The 22,660-nt window shown below is 45.2% G+C and overlaps 1 protein-coding gene across 1 annotated transcript; it reads right to left on the bottom strand.

The window, feature by feature from the left end:
* Positions 1-1,853: 1,853 nt before the first annotated feature.
* COTL1 (coactosin like F-actin binding protein 1) lies at positions 1,854-21,152 on the bottom strand. The gene is made up of 6 exons (XM_082233324.1): positions 21,046-21,152; positions 20,635-20,877; positions 20,392-20,470; positions 19,858-19,940; positions 8,030-8,187; positions 1,854-3,471 (listed from the first exon to the last, which is right to left on the bottom strand). Exons 3-6 carry the CDS (start codon positions 20,466-20,468, stop codon positions 3,361-3,363), a joined length of 429 nt encoding a protein of 142 aa, XP_082089450.1. The 5' UTR covers positions 20,469-20,470; positions 20,635-20,877; positions 21,046-21,152; the 3' UTR covers positions 1,854-3,360.
* Between the last annotated feature and the right edge of the window lie 1,508 nt (positions 21,153-22,660).

Raw genomic sequence — 22,660 nt, 5'->3', positions numbered from 1 at the left:
CCAAGCCTTTCCCAATCATTAATTTATTCTTTTTAAAAAGAATCCCATTGGGGATGAGAACCAAAGGCTGCAAATATGCCATTCAGTTAAATCACATCTTCCCCTGAGAACTGTACTTTACGTTCACAGAGCTGCAATTCCCAGCACCCTTAACAAACTAAACTTTTCAGGATTATTTTTCTTTTGGCGGGTGGGGTGAAGATGCGCTTTAAAAGTAGTATGTACACAGCCAAGCCCTTTTCTCAGTTCATCCAATGGCCAGGAATCTGCTCAGCATCCCTGAACACTGGAGGAGTTGCACTGATGAGTTCATGGTGCACTGGTACATAGATGCTTAGCAAGAGGAATGCAGAAAGCGAAGCGTCTCAGCAGCCAGGCATGCATGGTTCCCTGCAGCATTTAATTCCTTGAAGAAAGAAGCCCTAGAGCACGTATGGCAGCCGAGTGCCCATGAAAGCTCTTGCGGGGGTAAGGCTGCCCACAGATGAGAGCAGATGTCATTTGGCTGACTCTGAAAGGGACACATCAGTGGCCAACCCTGAAAGGCTGTTGCGTGAATGAGGTAAAGGCAGCAATAATAATGCACTTGTGAAGAAGTCCTGGTTCTGAGTTAAACATACATAGGGTTCTGATTAAACTTTGCAAAATGATAGTGACCCAAGGGAGGGTAAAGTCATCACTTCAATTGTCTTTCCAAAGCTCCCCACTTCTTGATCGTTCCCCCTTTCCCAAGTCCCCAACCCACACTGTCAACTTTTAGATTATAAGGTTCTCAAGGGCAGGGGTCTCTCTCCTTTTCCTTGTTTTTGCTGCTTTCATTGCTTTATGCCACAGAGGACACAATTTCCATCATTTTGGATCAGTGTGACTTTTTCCATAACTCTGAAATTCCCGAGAGACACAACCTGACTAGGAACACCTTATTGATGGAGGGCAAAGAAGGGGAAAATTGTATAACCCAGAAGAATCTCTTTCCAGAACTGCATTGATGTGGTTCCTAACTTCTTTCTCTGGTTACTAATTAGGGATTATAAGAATTCAGAGAGAGAGAGAGAGAGAAATGTCTCTAAAGCTCCATGGTTTGTTTGCCTGAATCTGACCCACCTGGCTTCTTGACTGGGCTCTCAGACCTCTTCCCAGGCCACACACCCTTGCCCCACACTGGCTCTGCTTGGTCCCCCAAGTTTTTGCCTGGCTTGTATGAGACCCTGAACTCTTGCTTGTCTAAATGGAAGGCAGGGTTGAGGGTGTGCAGAAACCAGTTGACTATACAAAGTTAAAATTTACCTTTGTTTTGCCACCCACTTTTGCTGCTGGTCCTACTCACCACTGCAAGCATCCCTCAGAAAGTTGCCTCGCAGGAAATGTGGCTCTCAGGTGGAAAATGATTCCCTATTCCTGATAAAAACCATCCTATGCATGTCTACTTGGAAGTGAGTCCTATTGAATTCAACCAAACTTGTGGCACCTAAAAGACTAACAAACGTAAATGTAAATTTCTTCATCTTCCAGGTGCCACAAGGTGCTTTGTTGTTTTTTGCTGCAAGAGACTGTAATAGGTTTGGAAATGTTTCCATTGAATTCATTAGTATTTACTCCCAGGTTGTATAAATGTGTAAATAAACCATATATCATAAAGACACCACACTCTGAGCTGTCCCCCATTCCAAAGAAAACACAAACCCTGGAACCCCCTGGAATCTTGCACCACTCAGAGATTGGGGTGGCTTGCAACACTTAAACATAATGGCACCTTCAAACAAATGTTGCCACTGCCATTGCATATTTTGTCTTATATGCAACAGTATCCAAAATGCAAATGCATAATTAACACACACACACATACAAAACAGTACAATCAAAAGAGGAGATATTTTACTTCTTCCTTGTTTACTGCTATTATAGCAAACCTTTAAAAAAAAATCCAAAAAAAACAAAGCACTTTGTTTAAAAGAGAGGGAGAACCCATATATAGCACAGAGCCAAGCAATTTTGTTAAGGCAAATTATATTTCTTCTTGTTCCTTTAAAAACTGAAATATAGATTTATGTTTTCTCATGACTAGAACTCAACACTTCTGGATATTTCGATTCAACATGTGATTTTGACTGGCATTGGCTTGAGTTGATCTCAGACTTGGGGAACAAAATGTACTTTAAAAACAAAAAAACACCAACCTCCTAACTTGCTAATAGCACACGCCTATGCTTGTTTATCCCAAGGTAAGTCCCGCTGTGTCGTGGGGCTTTCTTCCAGGTAAATTAAGTGTGCATAGGATTGCTGCCTAAAGCTGAGGTCCTATACACACGGGCCTAGGAATAAGTTGTCTTGAATTCAGAGGAAGTTACTTTTGAATAAACATGTTTAGGTTTGTGCTGTAAGGTTGCAATCGTTTGCAAACTTGCTTGGGAGTAAAACCCACTGAACTCAGTAGAATATGTTCCATATAGGACAGTAAAGGCTGCAATTTTATTCACCCGAACGGAAGTCTCGCTGATTTCACTAGAGCTTACTCCCCATAATGTTTGCTTAGAATTGCTGCCTATATCTACTTTCCTGCTTAGGTTTTTGTGCTGATAATGGCAAGGTTGCAAGTTTGATCCCTGTATGGGACAGCTGCATATTCCTGCATTGCAGGGGATTGGACTAGATGATCCTCAGGGTTCCTTCCAACTCTACAATTCTACTTTCCAAAGAGTAAGCCCCACTGTACACACTGGGACTTACTTCTGAGCAGACAATTCTAGAATTGCACTGCAAGTCCCACTGAGCACAATGAGATTTACTTCCGCGTAAGTGTGCATATGATCAGACTGTGCCTAACTAACTGCATGCACTGCTCCTGGGAACACTTCTGTCCGGGAGTTGGAAGGTCGAGTGCGAATTCACTAAAAATGCACATTTCCCCCCTATGCTGCAACTGCAGGCTTCCCAGAGCAACAACAGATCTGCCAAAATATTGAGATTGGAACATGTCAACATGCTCTGTTGTCAAGAAAGTCTCAGAGCCAATGTGTTATGGAGCCCAGTACCCATGTAGCATTTGTTAAAAGCAAAAGATAAGCAATAATAATAATAATAATTTCTTTTTTAAAAAAAACAAAACACCCAATAATGTAAAAAGGAGAGATCATGTATGAAGGAGATGTTTCACTGGATGGAATGAAAAATCAATGTCCACTTTGGGAGGCAGGAAGGGTCTCTGAAGGTGCAGAAGACGAAGGAGGCTGGTCCTCCCACTTGGCCTCCGCTCACCTCCCGGTGTTGATTTTGAAGATACATTGTGCTTTTCCCCCCTCCCTCCTCTTCTGGATGCAGGCAGGTGGCTGTGAGAGGCACAGTGCATTCCCCCCCCCCCAATTACTCTGCCTGTGCATCGTAATTGGCACCCCCAGCTTTCTTCAGCTCGCTTTTGATATAATCCTCATCCAGCTCCTTGTGGTCACTGATCACAAACTCTTTGGCAAAATTCTGCAAGAGACAAAAGCAAAGCATGAGGCTCATTGAGGGAGGTGGTGCAAGCGTTTCAGTGATAGGAATCGTTCTGTGCCTGAGATTGGGGTAAGGGTCCCCACTCCTATCCTTAACTCAGTGGGAAGGAATGTGCATTGCAAGCAAAAGGTCCCAGGTCCAATCCCTGCCATCTCCAGGTAGAGCTCGGAGTGTCCCTTGCCTGAAACCCTGGAGAGCTGCTGCCAGTCAGTGTAGACCATACTGAGCCACATGAACCAATGGTCTGATCTGGTATAAGGCAGCTTCCTATTTTCCTATAATGTTGCTGGACTGCAACTCTGATACTGGGAGCATTCTCTGTAGCGGCACAATGGCTGAAAAATGCCCTTCCCTGGCTGATGTGGCCTGATGAGTTCCTGGAGCCAGTTAAATCTGTATCCTAGTATTTATTACTTATTTTCTTATAAATAAACTGCTTAGAATTATTTTTTAAAAAATCTCTTAAGCAGTTGTACAATATTTCAGGTATGTTGTTTTTCAGTGCCTGGTTAAAACATTGATCTCCTCCCACTCTTCCTCATCTGGACCCCCAACCACCACAATGTGCTCACAGGACTTAGGACACTTGTCTACACTGAGTAGCAGTGACTCTCCAGGGTTTCAGACAGGGATGTCTCCCTGCCCTACCTGGAGGCGCCAGGGATTGAACCTGGGACCTTCTGCATGCAAAGCAGATGCTGTACCATTGAGCTATGGCCCTTGCCTCTTGCTGACCTTGTTGCATGTCATGTGGTTTCTTGCCTACAAGCCCTGCCAGAGACTTCTGGTTGGCTACCATGGGAAGCAGCATGTGGGACTAGTTGGGGCACTTGATTGGATCCAGCAGGGCTCCATTCTCATGTTCATTGGAGCATCAGAAGCTACTAGGACACCAGAGGCAGGGTGGTCATGTCAGTTTTCCTAGACCAGGGGTCTGCAACCTTTAAGACAAAAAGAGCCACTTGGACCCGTTTCCGAAGAAAAACAACAACTGGGAGCTGCAAAACCATTGCGACATTTAAAGCATGCGCGCCACTGCCCTCCGATCTGACAGCGGGTGGGAAGGTGACATCGGGACGGTGCGTGACTAACGCACGCACCGCCCCCATGCGACATCACAGCCAGTACAGCGCCCGCCCCAGTGAGGAGTGTCGGGGCGCACAATGCGCCTCCTCCCCTCGCTAGTATCCGCCCCGGAGCCGCAGCAAAGGTGTAAAAGAGCCACGTGCGGCTCCGGAGCCGCGGGCTGCAGACCCCTGTCCTAGACCATCGCTCACAGCTTCTGGTGAAATCCTTCCCCTCTGTTTGATGCACAGACATTGTTTCTAGCTCCTCTTAAATTCCAGGCATGAGACACACATTCTGAGGACAAGAGCCTCTCAGCTCGCCTCTCTGCCCCCACCTCTCTGTCCTCCCATCCTGACCTCGGCTGTGCCCCAGGAATGAATTGCCGCCTTTGTGTTTGTTCCAGAGCATATGGGCACCACAAACAAGCACGACCATTTATTTTAGGCCAGGAGGCCGGGACGCAGCAACAACCTGAATCGCTTCACAAAGACAACAGCAGCAGCAGGCAAAGACTGTGTAATGAGGTGAAGAAGCCGACAGCAAATGTTCCGTCCGAAGTTCTCATTTGATCCATTGACTGCTGCAATGAATCAGAATTGCTAAGGGACGCCACGGTTCCTTAATCTGGAAGTCTTGGGGGGTTTTTTTTTTTGGGGGGGGGCTATTAAGAACATGTGCAAATGCCACATTCTGAATTAGAACAGGGTTTGTCCCTTGTATACAAGCACAGCTTCGCTGGACTTCCTTTGTCTCCTTCATTCCGTCGAAACAACAGCTATGTAAAACAAGCTCTGGTGGCATCACCAGTAGCAAAAGTGGGTGGCATCAAGTGTGTCGAAACCTGTGGCTTTTGCATGGCTGGAATATCATCTGCTGGCCAGATGATTACTATGCCTACTTTTCTTCTGGCCTCATCCACCACTAACAATAACCTCCTGGAAGGCTGCCCTTTGGGCTAAAAGAGGTTTCCCCATTCCTTCTCTAGGCAGATTTCCATAGGGATGGTATGCTTTGACTATTCCAAATAAATAAATACAAGTTCTTGGGCACTCTGCATCTTTTTGACTGAAGCTGCTGAAGGACCCTTAAGATATCACATTATGTTTTTACTGCTGGTCCCATAAGTAGTTGAGTGGCAAATGGAGACAGGGCCTTATCAGTGGTAGTGCCCTGGCTGTAGAATGTTCTTTACAGGGATCCTCAAACAGCACTGTCTCTTGAGATCTTTTCAGCACTATCTCAAGAATAGGAACATAGTATCTGCCTGATACTGCCAACACTGACTGACAGCAGCTCTCCATGGTTTCAGATGGGAGGAGGGTTTCTCCCAGCCCTTTTGCATGAAAAGCAGGTGCTCTAACCACTGAGCTACAGCCCTTCCCCTTACATGTTTATCGCTCCCGACTTTTAACAGATATTATGGTGGTTTCTTGTTTTATTGCTACAGTTTGCTGTTTTGCAGCTGGTTTCACTTTAGTCATATTGTTGCTTTATTGTTACACTTGATTTTACTTTCTTTTAAATGGTTGGGGTATTTAATGCTGCTGCTGTTTTTTGGAAATATATATATATTAAGTTTCTTTACCTCCCTTGGATCACCCTTGGATCACAAGGGCAGTTTACAAACATATACTGTTATTTCCAAAATATTGGAAGCTTTGGCTGAAAGTTGCCCCTGATGTGTTTAAAAGAAATAATGACAAGTTGTCTTGTGCTTATTAGCAACTGCAGCTGATTCCGTGGGAGGATGAACTCCCATCAGGAAAGGATTAGGCACACACACCACTGTTTTCCTGTTTCCGTCCAACGTCAAACAGGAGGCCGTTCCTATATCCTAGTTAACTATTAAAAGCTGCTTGCTTGTTAATTAGTTTGGACTGAAAGTACAGCCCCTGGAGCCTGCACACAGTCAGATAAAATTATCTGGGGTGTTTCCAGTCTTCTGGAATTAAAGGGCCATGACTCAGTGGTAAAGAAAGAGGGAAGCCTGGTTACCTTGCAATTTACTCAGAGGCACCGGATTTAACTTCAGATCAGATGGACCTTTGGTTGGCTGCAGGGACACAGCCAACCTGGCACCCTCCGAATGTTCAGGACTATGGCTCCCATTATCCCTGACCACTGGGCACGCCGGCTAGGGTTGATGGAAGTTCTCCCAGGACTGGGAGAAAGACTCCTGCCTGAGACCTGGGAGAGCCGCTGCCAGGCAGTGTAGACAACACTGAGTTAGATCGACCAATGGCTTGACTCCGTGTAAGACAGCTTCCTGTGTTCATATGACAGCACAAGGTTGGCCAAGTGACACTCACTGGTTTGCCCAGAACAATCCAGGAAAGATGGAATTGTGGGCAGTCATGTTAAATGTATAGTAAGGAGATCTGTCTTTTGAAATCTGAATTTATCTTTTAAAAATTGCATCCTGGGAAAAAATGCATCCAAAAAATACATACAACAACAACACACAATAAAATGACATAAGACAATAAAATACAATAAAACAAGCTGTGTTCACTTGTAACACCAAGCCATGGTTTAGCCAACAAATTATCCTTCAGATGTAATTGACTTCAAATCCCATCATCTCTGTCTGAGGCTGATGGGAGTTATAGTCCACAACATCTTGACGTCACCACATTCACGACCCATGGTTTAGCAATGTTCGAAGTGTTACAGCAGGTCTGCACCTTTCTTCCTCCTCTGGTGTGGTCACAAGCTTATCATGATATATGAACTGGGAGAAGTATTAAATGTGGTTAGTGGAAGCAAGCCAACCACAGTTTGTGAGGCTGGATTGTTTTCACTAACTGTAGCTAAGATTAGCCACAGTTTAGGGTCCGGTCGTCACATTAAACTGTGGTTAATCCAAAACAGAAGCAGCAGCACTTGATCTCCTTCTCATGGACCTGGCAGAGAAGGGGGAAAGGAGAGAAGTATGCATGCCTGTGACAATGCTAAACCATGGTATGCCATTATGCACATTACCAAGCCATGGTAAGTAGCAGCAGATAAAGTAACTTAAATAAATTTTGGAGACTAAAGGAGAATGCCAAGGAGATGTAAAATTCAACACTGTCAAAGGCAAGATACTCCGAGTTGCCAGTATAGCTCTAGCCTCCTCAATTTGACTGTCAAGCCAAATGCTCCCCACAAAGCATGGAGACAGGAGAAAGGGGAAATGGATATACTTCCAGGACCGGGAGATCCAGGAGGCCCATTACCAAGTGGAGGGGGAACATCAAGGCTAATATGTAGATCATGAATGAGGATGTTCATGCAAACGTATCCTCTTACACATATGTAAATACAGGCTGTTGTGAAAGGCACACGAGTAGGGATACTACTACTACTATTTTTATTTTTATTATTTGTTAAATTTATATACCGCCCCCTTCATCCAAGGGTCACAGGGTAGTTTACGGTATAGAAACACAACAATACAACGACTAATATTAGTAATAGTTAAACTTGCCTGTACTACTTCTTTAACCAAAGTCTTGTCTGTCCCAGTTTTGGCTCTCTGCAAACCACTGACACTCTCACCAATCCATGTGATCAGGGCAAACTTGACTCTCTTGCTCATGGCATCGCCAGTGGTGAATCGGACGAAGCCAAACAACCGAATGTCATCTGGATGGGGAGAAAAAATGAAAGAAAGGTTACAAAGCTGGTGGGGTAAAATAAGGCTAGCTGAAGAATGTGTAACCAAACAGCTTGCAAACGCAACGAGCCTGGACCTAGGATACCTTAAGGAAGATGGGGGGGGGGGACCTGTGGCCCTCCAGATGTCAGACTCCAACTCCCATGAGCCCAGCCAACATGGCCAACAGCCTGGGATGATGGGAGCTGGAGTCCAACAGGCCGCAGATTCCCCAACCCTTCCTTCAGGATTGCTTATTGCTATATGAATCTATCAAAGTGCTAAGCTCGTCTTTGGAGGATCCGTTTTCTGGCTCTGACACCATCTGAACACAGAGCCATGATGTCAGGGCCGTCTTTGCTTGGGGTTCAAGGCACCCGGGCACCGAATTCTGGGGGGGGGGGATGCCAGACGCCCACCGCTGAAGCCACCTAAGCTCTTTACTATCTAAATGTTATGAAATAATAAATAATTTTGATTGAGCCAGAAAAACAAAATACATATATACCTAGGTATTAACAAAATGTATATCTAATGTTTCACTAAAGGACTTTTGACTTCGTGCGCTCATTGACCAAAGATGTGCCAGCACCGTGCCAGCGGCAGCACTTGTCATTCACAATGGCGCGTTTTAATTTCATCACTTACAGTTCAAATTCGTTTAGAGAAATCGTTAAAAAAATAATGTTTATTTTCACTAATTGTCAGAATTTTCTTTGACTAACTACTTAGTACTTAGGTCTCTACTACACATGACATAAGCATAATAAAGTTAATTTGGGAGCTAAACTAAATTTGGGGGCACTGGACGGATCTTTCCACCCCGGCGGTGCATATGCTAAAGACGGCATGATGTGTCACAAGTGGAACTGTAGCTCTGAGAGGGAAATTAAGAGTCCCCAGGATTCTTTGGGTCGGGGGGAGCAATGTGCATTGAATGTGCTTTCAATGCACGATGCAGTTGTGCACTTGTGTGCAGTGTAGCCTACAAAGAGCCACATCTTTTTTCCTCTAGCCACACCCACCAGCAACATGTGGCCCCCGGAAAGCTTCCCACAAGGGAATGTGGCCCTCGGGGTGAAAAAGATTCCCCACCCCTTTCCCAGAAGGTTAGAAAACCAAAGGTTTGTGCAACAGGCTCTTGCAGAAACATAATATGCACAGACACACTTCACATATTTGAAGGATGCTGCAGCCCCTGCTACCACCTCTCAGGGCCATCTTATGCAGGTCTACTTAGCAGTAAGTTCCATTGGTTTCAATGGGGCAGGACTGCAGTCTCAACCTTCTTCTTAAACTCACCCTAAATTCGTAATGGAAGCCTCTCCCCCCCCTCCAACCTGCCCCAAACACCCTGTGCCAGCCTCCTCCCCACCAGCCCTTAAAGGAATTTAATTCACTCTTCCACAGTTGGCTGGCATTTCTGCAATGCTTGCAACAAAGTATTTTTGTAAGAAAGCAACTTCCCTTTGAAAGAGGAAATGCCACTGTCATCATGCAAAAAATAAAAAGCAGGCGGGGTGAGGGGAGGTAAGCCACTTTCCTTACCAGGTAGCTGAAAATACATTGCTGAGGTCCAAAATAAACAAAAAATGGGAAGTCTGACAGATAATGCCAGGATGAATGGACTCAATGCAGGCTGCCTTCCCACAGCAGTATTCACTTTTCAAAATGTGAACATAATGGGCACATCTAGCAACATAGCAAAATATAGCACAAGTTTAGCACTCATTTATGTGTTCTTTGCACACAGATTTTATCTGGGAACCAACAACACAGAAATGAGCATTAAACTAGCATGATACGCTTCTGTGTTTCTGGAATTTGGGGGAGCTCGAATTAGAGAAACATTGTGAAAATGGGGGAGTCCTGCTGTGTGACTGCAGCCATAGAAGACACTCCCTCCCCCAAGATTCCTTTTAGAAGTTTTTTTAAAAAAACAATTCTCACACAACAAACCTGCAAGGCGTTGGTTGTGCTTTAAATGTTTGGTGTGTGTGGAACAACCCTAAGACTCATCAACAAAAAGCTCTTTGGCTACTAATGAGCAGGCGTTCACATCCACACACCCCTCACAGAGCTACAATTCACTTAACAAACTATAGTTCGCAGGATTCTTTCAAGGAAGCCATGCACTTTAAATGTAGGGTGGTGATGTGACCAGGAGACTTACAGGGCAATGTGTCTACTCAGAAGTAAGTCCCACTGCATCCAATGAGGCTTACTTAGTCCCTAGCAGATGTATTGAGGATTGCAGACTAGTGAAATCTAAGCAGACTCTTTGGAGCTGCTTTGCAATTCACACTTAAAAGACACACAACTTAATCAGCTCTTCCAAAGTTCATTGTTCACTTATCAGAGGGTGGCTTTTTCTTCTCCACCAAACTGGTTTCCTGAGTGGGCAGGTCAATTCTCAACCACCCAGAATCACAATTTATTCCAATAAACCTGAAATATTCTAATGCATATGTAGCCAATGTGGTACCCTCTGGACTACAGTTTCCATAATCCCTGAACACTGGTTATGCTGCCTGGTACAAGTTGGAGCCCAACATCTGGAGAACATCAGATGGGCTACCCCTGTTCTAGTGCAAATATAGTGCTGTCTTAAGGTGGTTTACTTGGAAGTACGTGCCACTATGTTAAATGGGGCTTACTGCCAAGTAAGAGTAGCTAAGATTGCCAGCCTGGTGATTTACAGAAGACCAGGCAAGCATTTCTCACTCTAAAAGGTTAACAAAAGCAATAACTAATACTGTACTAATAAATCAAACTGCTAAAAGAAAGGTTGGAGGAAAACCAGGAGTGGACTTTTTGTGTGAAAGGACTGAGAGGTAGTTCAGAAGTATATTGATGGTTCATTGTAAGTGTATGCACCTCCCATCCACACCAGCCTCTATTTTACACTGCCTCTGCTTGGTGGAGGGTAGGTCCTAGTAAAAACACAAAATAGCTGCACACCTCTGATATGGTATCATCCTGTACTATTGCTTGGAAGGGCTGTACTTGTTTTTACAGGCATAAGATTAAACTGTTGCAGCCTGCCCTGGGACCTCGTAGTGAAAAGGCAAGTTAAGAAATCTTACAAAGAAATAAATGTTTTAAATAAAGCGTGCGCGTGCGTGTCTTTACGTTTGCGTGTTCGTGGAAACAACAATGTCTCTGAGAAGAAGGCCTTGCAATTAGAGATTTTGCATTTTACGAAGAATCAAAACCCAATTCCAGATGGCCACTGGGGAAGCAGAGGAACAAGTGAAATGGCATCTGCCTGACAGCCTAGGGAGGTGCATTTTGCAAAGGCAGAGAGAAAAGGAGGGGGTGGAGGTGGGAAATGATTTGCAGGCAGACAGGAACAGCCTGTCAATGAGAAACGCAACCACAATCATTGCCATAAGGAGGGTTCATCTTGCTTCTTCTTCTTCTTCCTTCTTTCTTTCTTACAGGCTTACCCTTTAAAATAAACATGAAAAAGAGAGGCTGGCAGTAGAAGCAGAAGTTGGGAGAAGATTAGAAACCGAAGGGTAAACCATTAACCCTTGCATATTTTCCTCCTGCCAAAAGCTTTCTGCTGCAGACCTTAGGAGTGGGAGAGGATCCTCATGAAGCCACACAGCCAAAGATCTTAGCTAGTTATTTTGGAGTGATTGAGGTCTGCTGGGCTTCTTGAGCAGCATCAAGGGCACCCCTAGGCCCTTAGAAGAGCCGAGGGCACAGGACCATGGCACGAATTTGCATGCAATTTGCGCAGGTTCTTTTATACATACAGAGACTAAGTTTAGATTGACTTTCAGAAGTGGTCCTGTAAGCAAAGCTTTTTTAAAAATAAAAATAAAAAGAAGGGAGAAGTGCCAGGAGTTTCAGGGCCCACATGCCACACCCTAACAACATCCCTGACCTTCTGCTGAACTGGCCCACTTGGCTGGCAGCAGCTGAATATCCCCTAAATGGTTTGGCCCAACTAACTGATAGACCAGCACCTCTCCCAGTACTTGCCAGTCCACCATTTCAGTTCTGTGGAGGGAGCCCTCTTTGTGGTCACAGCCCTGGGCAGTGCCCAAGGGCGGTGGCCCAAGTGAAGGCTTTTTGGGTTGTGGCACCCTCTTTGTGACAATGTATTGCTGGAGGTGCAGCTCTTGCTCTTCACTCAGGGCTTTGGGTCACTGTGCTGCTGTGGCAGAAATCATAGAATCATAGAATTGCAGAGTTGGAAGGGACCCTGAGGGTCATCTAATCCAACCCCCTACAATGCAGGAATCTGTAGCTGTCCCATACGGGGATCGAACCTGCAACCTTGGCATTATCAGCACCACTCACTAGCCAGCTGAGCTATCCAGTACCTAAGGAGGTCACGAAGACCACTAACTGATTGAATGGTCTACAAAAAGCAATATATCTTGGTGTTCTTTGAGCCAGTGTGGTATAGTGGTTAAGAGCACTGGGCTCGTAATCTGGTGAACCGGGTTCGCTTCCCTGCTCCTCCACATGCAGCTGCTGGGTGGCCTTGGGCTAGTCACACTTCTTTGAAGTCTCTCAGCCTCAGGGACGCGGACTTATAAAAAATATTGGGGGGGCCCGGGAAAGCTCGTGAAATGTAAATAAGCTCATGAATATGCAAATAAGCTCATGAATATGCAAATAAAGTGGCGCCGCCCCCTCGTGAGCGAATAGGGGAGAGCGTGCTGCTGCCTATTTATCAGCTCCGGAACAGCTGATATGCGGGAAACCTGGGGCTAGAGGCAGGAGCCCCCGCCCCCGGGGATTCCCCTGTTCTCGCGGGGGACGGCCGGGGCTCTCCGGCTAGGGCGCGCGGCTGGCTGGCTGGCGAGGGAGCAGGTGGGGAGGAGGCGGGGGACGGCGGCGGTGCCCGAGATTATTGGGGGGGCTGAGCCCCCCAAAATTTTTTTTGAGGGGGCTTAAGCCCCCTCAAGCCCCATGGAGTCGGCGCCTATGCTCAGCCTCACTCACCTCACAGAGTGTTTGTTGTGAGGGAGGAAGGGAAAGGAGAATGTTAGCCGCTTTGAGACTCCTTCGGGTAGTGATAAAGCGGGATATCAAATCCAAACTCTTCTTCTTCTTCTTCTATTATTATTATTACTCTCAGCTAGGCTGGTTTTAGTTGTGTGTATTATCTATTTAAGGGACGTGGGTGGCGCTGTGGGTAAAACCTCAGTGCCTAGGACTTGCCGATCGTATGGTCGGCGGTTCGAATCCCTGCGGCGGGGTGAGCTCCCGTCGTTCGGTCCCAGCTCCTGCCAACCTAGCAGTTCGAAAGCACCCCGAAGTGCAAGTAGATAAATAGGGACCGCTTTACAGTGGGAAGGTAAACGGCGTTTCCGTGTGCTGCGCTGGTGCTGGCTCACCAGCTGCAGCTTCGTCACGCTGGCCATGTGACCCAGAAGTGTCTTCGGACGGCACCGGCTCCCGGCCTCTAGAGCGAGATGAGCACGCAACCCTAGAGTCGGACACGACTGGCCCGTACGGGCAGGGGTACCTTTACCTTTACCTATTATCTATTTTATGCTATTATTTGTGAACTACTTCACTTTTCTTTTTTCTTTTTTGAAGAGCAGTACAGAAACGAAATAATTAACAAGCAAACTTCTGTATGGGACGCTTCTTCCAATGCCCCATCGAGTTAAAACATTTAGTTCCCTTTGAACTCAATGGGACAAGTTAGGAACATAAGAAGAGCCCTGCTAGATCAGACCAATAGCCCATCTCGTTCAGCACTCTGTTCTTACAGCGGCCAACCAGATGCCCCGTGGGAAGCCTATGATTAGGACATAAGTGCCTATCACTCTCTCCCATCCACACTTCCCAGTATAGAACAGGTATTCAGAACATAATACTTTTGATAGTGCAGGCACTACACAGTAATCATGACTAATAGCCATTGATAGCCTTATCCTCCAGGAGGTTGTTCAATCTCCTTTTAAAGCCATCCAATTCGATAGCCATCATAACATCCAATAGGAGCAAATGCCATAACTATGCACTGTATGAAGAAGTATTTTCTTTTGTCTGTCTTGAATCTTCTAACATTCACCTTCATTGAACGTCTCTAAGTCCTAGTATTAAGTAATACATGACTTAGTGCCTGCTGAAATCAATGAGCTCACTTAAGGTCAACTGAGTTAATCTGGATCCATTGCAATGAGTCTCACTCCCAGGTAGGTGAGGGAAGATGTGGCAAGATAACTTTTTTAAAAAAATGAATGCATTTTTTCAGTCATTTGAAAAGCTTTTAATCAAATGAGCCTTGCAGCCAGGCCAACCTCCCACTCCAACACAGAGCCATAACAAGCTGCTATAGCTCAGTAAAGTTGCCCAAAAAATATGCCTTCTATAAGAATACAGCTTGAATCTGGAGATGTCAAGTGATGGCTAATCCCTGTCCTTTCTTTTCTTTTCTTTTTTTAAATGTGCCCTATAAAATCAGATCTTTTCCCACTTAGTGACCTCATTTTTAACCTCAATTATAAGTGCATTAAAGTTTTATTTTTACAAAAAGTGGATGATGGAAAGGCACTGAAGGTTATCGCAGACGTTTCTGAAATGCACCCTTCCCTAGTTTCAAAGTGGATTGATGGCTCACAGACGCCCATTATTAATGCTGCCGCTGGAGGTATGCCATCCCTCATGGACCAAAGGGAGCAGGCTCAAAAGCATTGAATTAAATCCTTAGTTAAAGCTCAAGGAGCCCACAGAGAGCCATCCAGGCCCTGCAAGAGGAGTTCTTGAAACAGGATGGGGTTGACTGCACATTAGCTTCAAACACATTCTAGCCATTTCCTTTTTTTCGGGGGAGGAGGGGGAGGGAAGCCATCTGAAAGCCACCAGAAAGACAGCTGCTGTGCATCTGAGAGGCATGGATGTAACATGCTCAGAGAAGGAGAATGTGAGAGCCATCTTCAAATATCTAAAGGGCTGTCACATGGAGCAAGCTTGTTTTCTGCTGCTCCAGAAGGTAGGACCTGAACCAATGGATTCAAAGTACAAGAAAGGAAATCCTAACTGAAGATTAGAAAGTGGGCAGGAAGAGCTGTTTGACAGTGGACTGGGCTACCTCAGAAGAGGGTGGACACTCCTTCACCGGAGGTTTTTAAACAGAGGTTGGATGACCATCTTTCAGGGATTCTTCAGCTGTACTTCCTGCATTGTGGGGTTTGGAATAGATGTCCCTTAGGGTCCCTTCCAACTCTGCAATCCTATGAGTCTATGATTTTTCATTGTAGCACATGCTATACCTAATGACCTGACCCAGGAGGGCCTAACTTTCAGTTTGGGGGCCTACTTTGACCACCACAGCAATTCCCCCCAAAGAAAGAAACAGTAAAGTAGGTGCAGGACAGTATCCAATGATTTTTGGCTGTGCCATGAGGAACTTCCTCGCTCTCTCCTCATGCATGTTTGAGTGTGTGTTGAAACTACCCTCCTGCACCACGGCAAAATTGGCATTTGTTACTCTACGCCATGGGTAGGCAAACTAAGGCTCAGGGGCTGGATCTGGCCCAATTGCCCTGTCAGTCTGGGATGGTACAGGAATAAGTGTGTTTTTACTTGAGTAGAATGCGTCGTTTTATTTAAAATGCATCTCTGGGTTATTTGTGGGGCATAGGAATGTGTTGATTTTTTTCTTCAAAATATTGTCCGGCCCTCCACAAGGTCTGAGGGACAGTGGACCGGGCCCCTGCTGAAAAAGTTTGCTGGCCCCTGCTCTATCCACTTTGCCACTTGCTCCACCCACCACCAGCATGTGGCCCACGGCAGGTTACCTAGAACTAAATGAGGCCCTTGGAATGAAAACATTTCCTCACAGCAAGCACACAGCATTTGGGAGGCAAATTCTCCTTGCAAGGTTGTGCTGTTTCTCTCTGTTCATGTGAACTGATGCCCCATAAGAAGGAGGTGACACCCCCTCCAAAGGTTATTGGCTGGGGAAAGGAGGGGGAAACCCAACCACCTGCCTGAATAAACAGATGCACATGAAGCCATTCCTCAAAAGATTCATACAAAGTCATTCATTCTCTGAGAAAGCCACACACATCTTTTCTGCTTTCCTGCTGAGCCATTCTGCTTCTGCTTTGTTATTCTAAATCTAAAGACAAGCAGAAACCACTGACTGCCTCCCAGATGGAGAAAAAAACAGAGCCAAACACAATGCACAGCTCTGCAAATAAACAGAGGAAGTTAATAAGGAAATTGTTCAGGCTCAAGATGCAATACTTGGAGGTTGGGATAATTTTGTGGGCAAGTTTGCTTCATGGTGCAAGTGTTCCCCCCTTCTGCAAGCAATATGAAGTTCTGTGCAGACTTTGGAAAAGAGAGAACACTGGAGAGTGAACATCTCTTTTGCAATAATGGGTTGTATTCCAACTAAGTATTAACTCAGAGTGGACCCACTGAAACTGATGGACTTCAGGTCACTTCCAGACAACCTGTTTATTGAATATGCATTCTGATTTGTGTGCAGGGAGGTTAGACAATATTGCATTCCACTTTCCAGTACAAAAAAGGAAGCAGGTTTCTTCTGCAACACCACCCAAATCACCTATGTGATTGACTATCCCACCTGAAAAAGTCACAGTCTGGAAGTGCCCTACATTAAGTCTCATGCCCATGAATTTCAGTGGGTCTGCTCTGAGTACAAGCATCGTATACAACTCCATCTTCCTACAAAGATGTAGGCTAAGTAGGTATTCTGATACTGCAGAAGGAAGCACACAGTTGAGCCATGTGGCTCCCAAGACCACATCAGCTCTGTTGCCCAACCTGCAAATCCAAATCAGTTTTCTCCCAGCCAAATCAAAGATGCTGTGACTCAGTGATCCTTACGTGTGTGTGTGTGTGTGACTCAAATAAAACAGCTCACTCCTCCTTGCAGATTGATGTGTGACTGATACAAAATCCCTATTCTGGTGTTCACAAATGTTCTGGCTCCACCCGCGTTGTCCTTCACAAGTTGGAGGGCGGCTGCAGTGGAGAAGCCTCCTGTCACTCATGGTGTCTCCCTGCACATTTTTGAACCCCAGTCTTATAAAATGAGTAGGGGGAGCCTCTGCAAGTACAGGCTGTTCCCTGTTTCAGCTCGCTGCCCTCCAAGTTGTGTAGGATGACTGGAAGAGCAGGTGGGGAGCAGAACTAGCAGGCACACACCTGCTCTCTCCCCAGCACTCTGAGCCACACATGAACACTCGCATAGGGCTCTATCTAGATAAGGAATCCTCTGGATTGTCTGTTCTAATTTCACTTTCCTCTGCAAAGCAAGAAGTTATTCTTTCTTTCCATTTTAGAGGTCCTGGTGTCTTGGTATCTAGCCAATATTGCAGGGCTGAATGCGCCCCACCAGGCCTCTTTCCCTGGTCCTCAGAAATGCCCCCAGGCCACACCCCTCACAGCCCAATGGCTTCTGCATGGTGGAATGTGTCCTTGAACTCTGATGATGTTTCTTGCTTACCAGGATGGGGGAGAAAGAGGGGTGTGTTGCATGTGCCTAGAAACCAGCCTACTGTACAATTTCCATTGGTTGATGTGCTCACATTTGCTTCTGGCCCCGCCCACCCCTGGCATGTGGCCCTTAGAAGGTTGCCCAGAAAGCTGTGAGGCCCTCCGTTTCACAGCCGCATTTATATATAAAAAACCCCCTGGAAGCAGGTGACCCAAAAGTTCATAGAAGTGCAACTGACACTCTAAAACTGCATCCAGCTGTATTTTAAGACACAAGTCTTTCTGAAATGCATCCAAAGCAACTTGTCTGAATCACTTCCTTAAGATCTTGTGGGCCCAACATTCCAGCTAACTGTAAATGGTATCTGAAGGGCAACCTTCTCTTCTATACACTCTAGGTACCCTGGAGTAATTAAATAAACCACATTAATAACACTAATATTAATACAGGTGCATCTGCTGAAGAGCAGGGACAGGGCCTTTTCCATGTGGTGCCCTGGTCATGCAATAGCTGCCCAGAAATATTCATTTAGCATTGACCGATCTATCTTTTATATGCCAACTCAAAATTGACAAAGGGCTTGTCCACACTTCCGCTTGTCCCAGCGCTTTCCTCCAGGAAAACCCGCTCTTCACTGCTGAATTGGAGGAAATGTCAATGGGGTTTTCAGCGGATTGACGTTTGCTCAGATTCAGCAATAAAGAGCGGTTTTCCTGGAGGAAAGCAGTGGTACAAGCAGAAAACTTCTCAGGTTCTAGACACAGGACAAGCAGAAGCGTGAACAATCCACTGGTTTTCTTGAGCATCTTATAGATAATTGTGTTACCCTAATTGCTATCCCGTTGCTTCTGCCATTTCTTTTGCTGGATTGTGTAGCTGGATAGATTTTAGGTTTTTTGTTTTTTTAATTAAAGAAATGATATTATAATTATTTTATAAATAAACTATTTTATTTCTTTTATAAACAGTTCCTTATTTCTTTTATAAATAGTTTCTTGTTTATTTTGTAAATACTGTAGTTCAACCCTATGCATGTTTACTCAGAAGGAAGTTCCATTGTACCTAGTCGGCTCTGCTCCTTAGCACTGCAGCAATATGCTGGTTTTATAAGCTTACATGGAGGCGTGGTAACAGGAAGTTGGGGTATAAATGTATGAAATAATTTTTATTTTAAAAAGTTGCAGTGTATTTCATTTTCAGAGCTTTCTCTTGCTCCAGAACCCACCACTGCCACAAAATATTCACACAGAGCTCCATGTATGCACAGATGCACAAAGAGAGGGAATGTGTGCTTAGGACTTTGATGGTGTTTTTAACAGAGGGAGCTGCTCCATAAGCACACAAGGGATGTAAGAAAGTATAACCTCCTGTAAAAAAACAACAGCCCAAAACAAAAAAGCCCACCAGCCTCTTGTAACAAAGCTTATTTTCTTCTCCTTCCCAACTCATTTTTCTTTTATGGCATGTCTTCTTAGATTGTAAGCCTGACATCACTGTGATTCATAAGATTCTGAGAGACTCTGACTCTCTCTCTCTCTCTCTCTCTCTCCCCTGTGGGAGGGGGGGGGTGATCAGGTTTTTTTTAAAAAAATCAAATAAATAAATAAAATGGGTGGATTGCTGAATTAATTAATACAACAAACTTTGGATTCTGCATTGCCTTTTCATCCCCAAAAGATTGCTGGTTCTTGGATGAAAGTTTATAACTTTAAAAAGACCAAAAAGAGAGGTAGAGGGGGTCCCCAATGGGAAAAAAGCCATGAAAGCTGCCATCATTTGTTTGAAGTTGGGGGGGGTTAAAACAAAACTCCATTTGCTTTACACTTTAATTGCATTATCTTTTAAGATGCCCCCCACAAGAAAAAGATGCCATTTACACTCCAGCAATGAAAAGGAGAACATTTCCTGAAGAAAGGAAGAAATTGTTCTTGGAGGGGGGGAGGAATCCCCTCCCCAACTTAAGCCAAGGGTGAAACAAAAGAGGGATTAGCTGAATGAGATCATTCCACTGGGCTGCTTAGACATCCAGGGTGAGATCATGTAAAAAGCCAGACATTCAAACTATCTTGAAGGAATGAGACATTGGGGGGATGTAAAAACCATTTGCAATCCACAGCTCACCTCTCATTCAGCCTTTTGTATTCCTTTCCCCACCCCCAACCCTATGAGGTCATCTTCGGAAGAAAGTACAGTACATCTCCCCTCTTCTTACCTGTGCATTGCCTGATGAACTCCTCATAATCGGCTCCATGGTGCCCTGGGACAATGGTGGATCCTTCGTACTTAAACGTCACCCTTAGAGAAGTGTGGGGAGGAAAGAGCATCGTAAAATATATGGGGGAGGTATTTGCATTTTGACTCTATGGAAAAAAATTCCTACACACACACACACACATAATGGACCACACACTGGACAGGGGGGGGGATGAGTAATGTGATTCCCAACTTCCAATCTTCCCCATCAGTGTATAAGCGGCCTAATGCTAACCTCATCATAACTGCCTGCTTTTTGCCAGTGATTATATCCACCGGTCAAGGATATGGGCACATGGAGCAAGGCTGAAGTCCACGGGCGTCTGCTTCAGTCTTTAAGCCAAGGGGTGTGGTACTGCTGGGTTTTAAAGCTTAAAGAGATCGCTCGCCCCCCCCCGCCCCCAAGATACCTTTCTTTTGTCTCTCTGTTATATTTGCACTGGTCTTTAACCGTCATTATTATTTTCACCCCAAGTCTAGCGCTGCGCCTTACCAGTTGACATCCGTGCCGTCGTCCCTCACGAGATTGTACGCTTCTCTGCACGCCTCTTTGTCGATTTTCGTTGCCATTTCTGTTGAGGAAAAACTTCTTTATGAAGAGTGGGGCGCGGGGTGGGGGGAAGACTCCTCTCTCACGATTCCAGGGATGGTGGGCAAATGCAAAGATGGGATCCGGACGAATAATATTTTATATATATTTAAATTTAATAGTTAAACCGATAATGCTCCCCCTCACCGATATAGGCTTAAGATACTTGAAAAGAACGCCAAGGAGACGACCCTCTCATTCAGAGCGGCTGCTCGGATCCGCTCCCAGGAGCCGATTGGTAAAAGTCCAAAGGAAAGAGAAAGGAAAAGGTTTGCTGCTGATGTAGCCGGTTGCTGCTGCTGCTGCTGCAGTTGCTCATGCGGTCCTGCTCGCACAGTCTCGCTGAAAATGATCAGTCAGAGCAGATCCTGCTTTTAACCCCTTCGCTGCCTGGCGGAGAAGAAAGGAAGAAAAAGAAAAGCTCAGCCTACGTCTGGCGCGACTCTATTGGTCCCTTTGTCACGAGGAGGCGGGGGGGCTGCCCTTTCCCTCCCACCTTCTGCTCCTTTACGAAACGCCCCCCTTTCTCTCTCTGAAACCGAGTGGTCTTTTCCTTACCGCCTACTCCAGCCGACTGTATCTTTTCTGTTCTGCAAAGCATTGCTAGGATTTCTGTGCGGTGATGCAATAGGTTGGGGTGTGTGTGTCTGTGTTGCAAAAGACGTAGGAAGTCTTTGAAATGCATGCATATATATATATAAAATGTACGTGCGTATAATATTCACCGACTTGGGATTTCTCTAAGTAGACCTGATGTGTTTATGTGAGTCTATAAAATTATATTCACTGACTTGGAATTTGCCTAAGTAGACCCTGATGGTTCTTAGAGCTGTCCTTTGGATGTCGTGCAGAGGTTGCTATGGCAACTAACCAATCTCTGGCTGGAGCACAAAGTGTGACAAGAGTTGGGGGGAGAGGATATGTGCTCTGGCGCAAGCTGGGGCAGGGGTGTCCCTTGACTGTACGGGAGCCTGTTAAGCCCAATCCTTAAACACATCCCCCCCCTAATTTTTTTCATAATGAATTGAACGCTAGACCAGTTTTCTGCACTGTTCACACAAGGGCTGCATCCATTCAACGAAGACCCGTTCAAAGTCATATCCCTTAACTTCAGTGTGTCTACTATGAATAGCACTGAATGCGACCTTTGCACATTGTCAAGAGACAAGAAGGCTTAACAATGTTTGGAACACTGACAACAACAAAAGAACAAAAGGCTGAAGGTATGATAAATGGGTGGTAGTTCACGGGGAGAGAGAATAGGCAAATAAACAGTGCCCTTCATCAGGAGTTGAATTTATTATAATATAATTCTCACGCAGCAGCTGCAGAAGTTATCTGAAGCAGTGGGTCTTTGTTCTGGAAAGGCTGGCCTAACCCTATGCATGTTTCCCCCCAAAGGAAGTCCCACTGTGATCAACAAGCCTTTTTTCACAGGAAAGGAGAAGAAAGTTGCTAAAACAATTTCCTTACTCCAGCTTCTTGACCGCTTCCTTGCTGCAAACTTGACTGCTGTATATATGTGAGAGAGACCTTGGCCTGTTACTAAACTTTTTTGCTCTTGACGCCCTCCCCCAACCTCTTGACATCAGACCTTATCACCTGAAATTTTATATTTGTTTTTATATTAAGTCTACCAGAACTGTGGTAGACAAGAACTGTGGTGCCTGTGGGCCACAACATTCTTACTATTTCTAGGGCATCCTTCAAAGCCATAGCTTTGGATTCAGGCCAGCCTAGGTTCAAGACAATACCAGCTCCTGGTCTGTTGTTTTCTTATAATGACATCACCCCTAGTCAGGGGAGGGGCAGAGGAGGCATGCCTTCTGTTAGCATCTCCAGTTAGTAATTGCTGTATTATTTACTCCTGCAAAGAGATACTTATCAGTCCCAGCTAGTGCCTTTAACTTAACAAAGGCTGTGTACACACTCATGTTTGCTCTGCATCCAATGTGCTCCCACTGCTGATTTGGGGAGCGATGTACACATGACATTAACCACAATCCACATCTATCCTGTATCCTGTTTTAAAACTGTTTAATGAAATGCTTCATGTGGATGTGTTTCCTACCTCCAAGCCAGCTTTGAATTGAAGAAAAGAAGTTTGAAGCTGCTAATGTGTATACGCAGCCAAAGTCTGACCATTGCCTCTTCTTAAAATGCTTTCAGACTG

Source organism: Podarcis vaucheri (genome assembly GCF_965113315.1).
Source record: "Podarcis vaucheri genome assembly, chromosome: 7".
Lineage (NCBI taxonomy): Eukaryota > Metazoa > Chordata > Lepidosauria > Squamata > Lacertidae > Podarcis > Podarcis vaucheri.
This window is presented reverse-complemented; position numbering and strand designations above follow the sequence as displayed.

What these genes read in the sequence shown, in the direction of transcription:
- COTL1 (XM_082233324.1), bottom strand. Translation starts at nt 20,468, where the DNA reads ATGGCAACGAAAATCGACAAAGAGGCGTGCAGAGAAGCGTACAATCTC. An exon ending in GACGGCACGGATGTCAACTG is followed by an intron (nt 19,941 to 20,391) that starts GTAAGGCGCAGC and finishes CACTTCTCTAAG; the next exon opens with GGTGACGTTTAAGTACGAAG. An exon ending in TGGTTAAAGAAGTAGTACAG is followed by an intron (nt 3,472 to 8,029) that starts GCAAGTTTAACT and finishes TGTCTCTTGCAG; the next exon opens with AATTTTGCCAAAGAGTTTGT.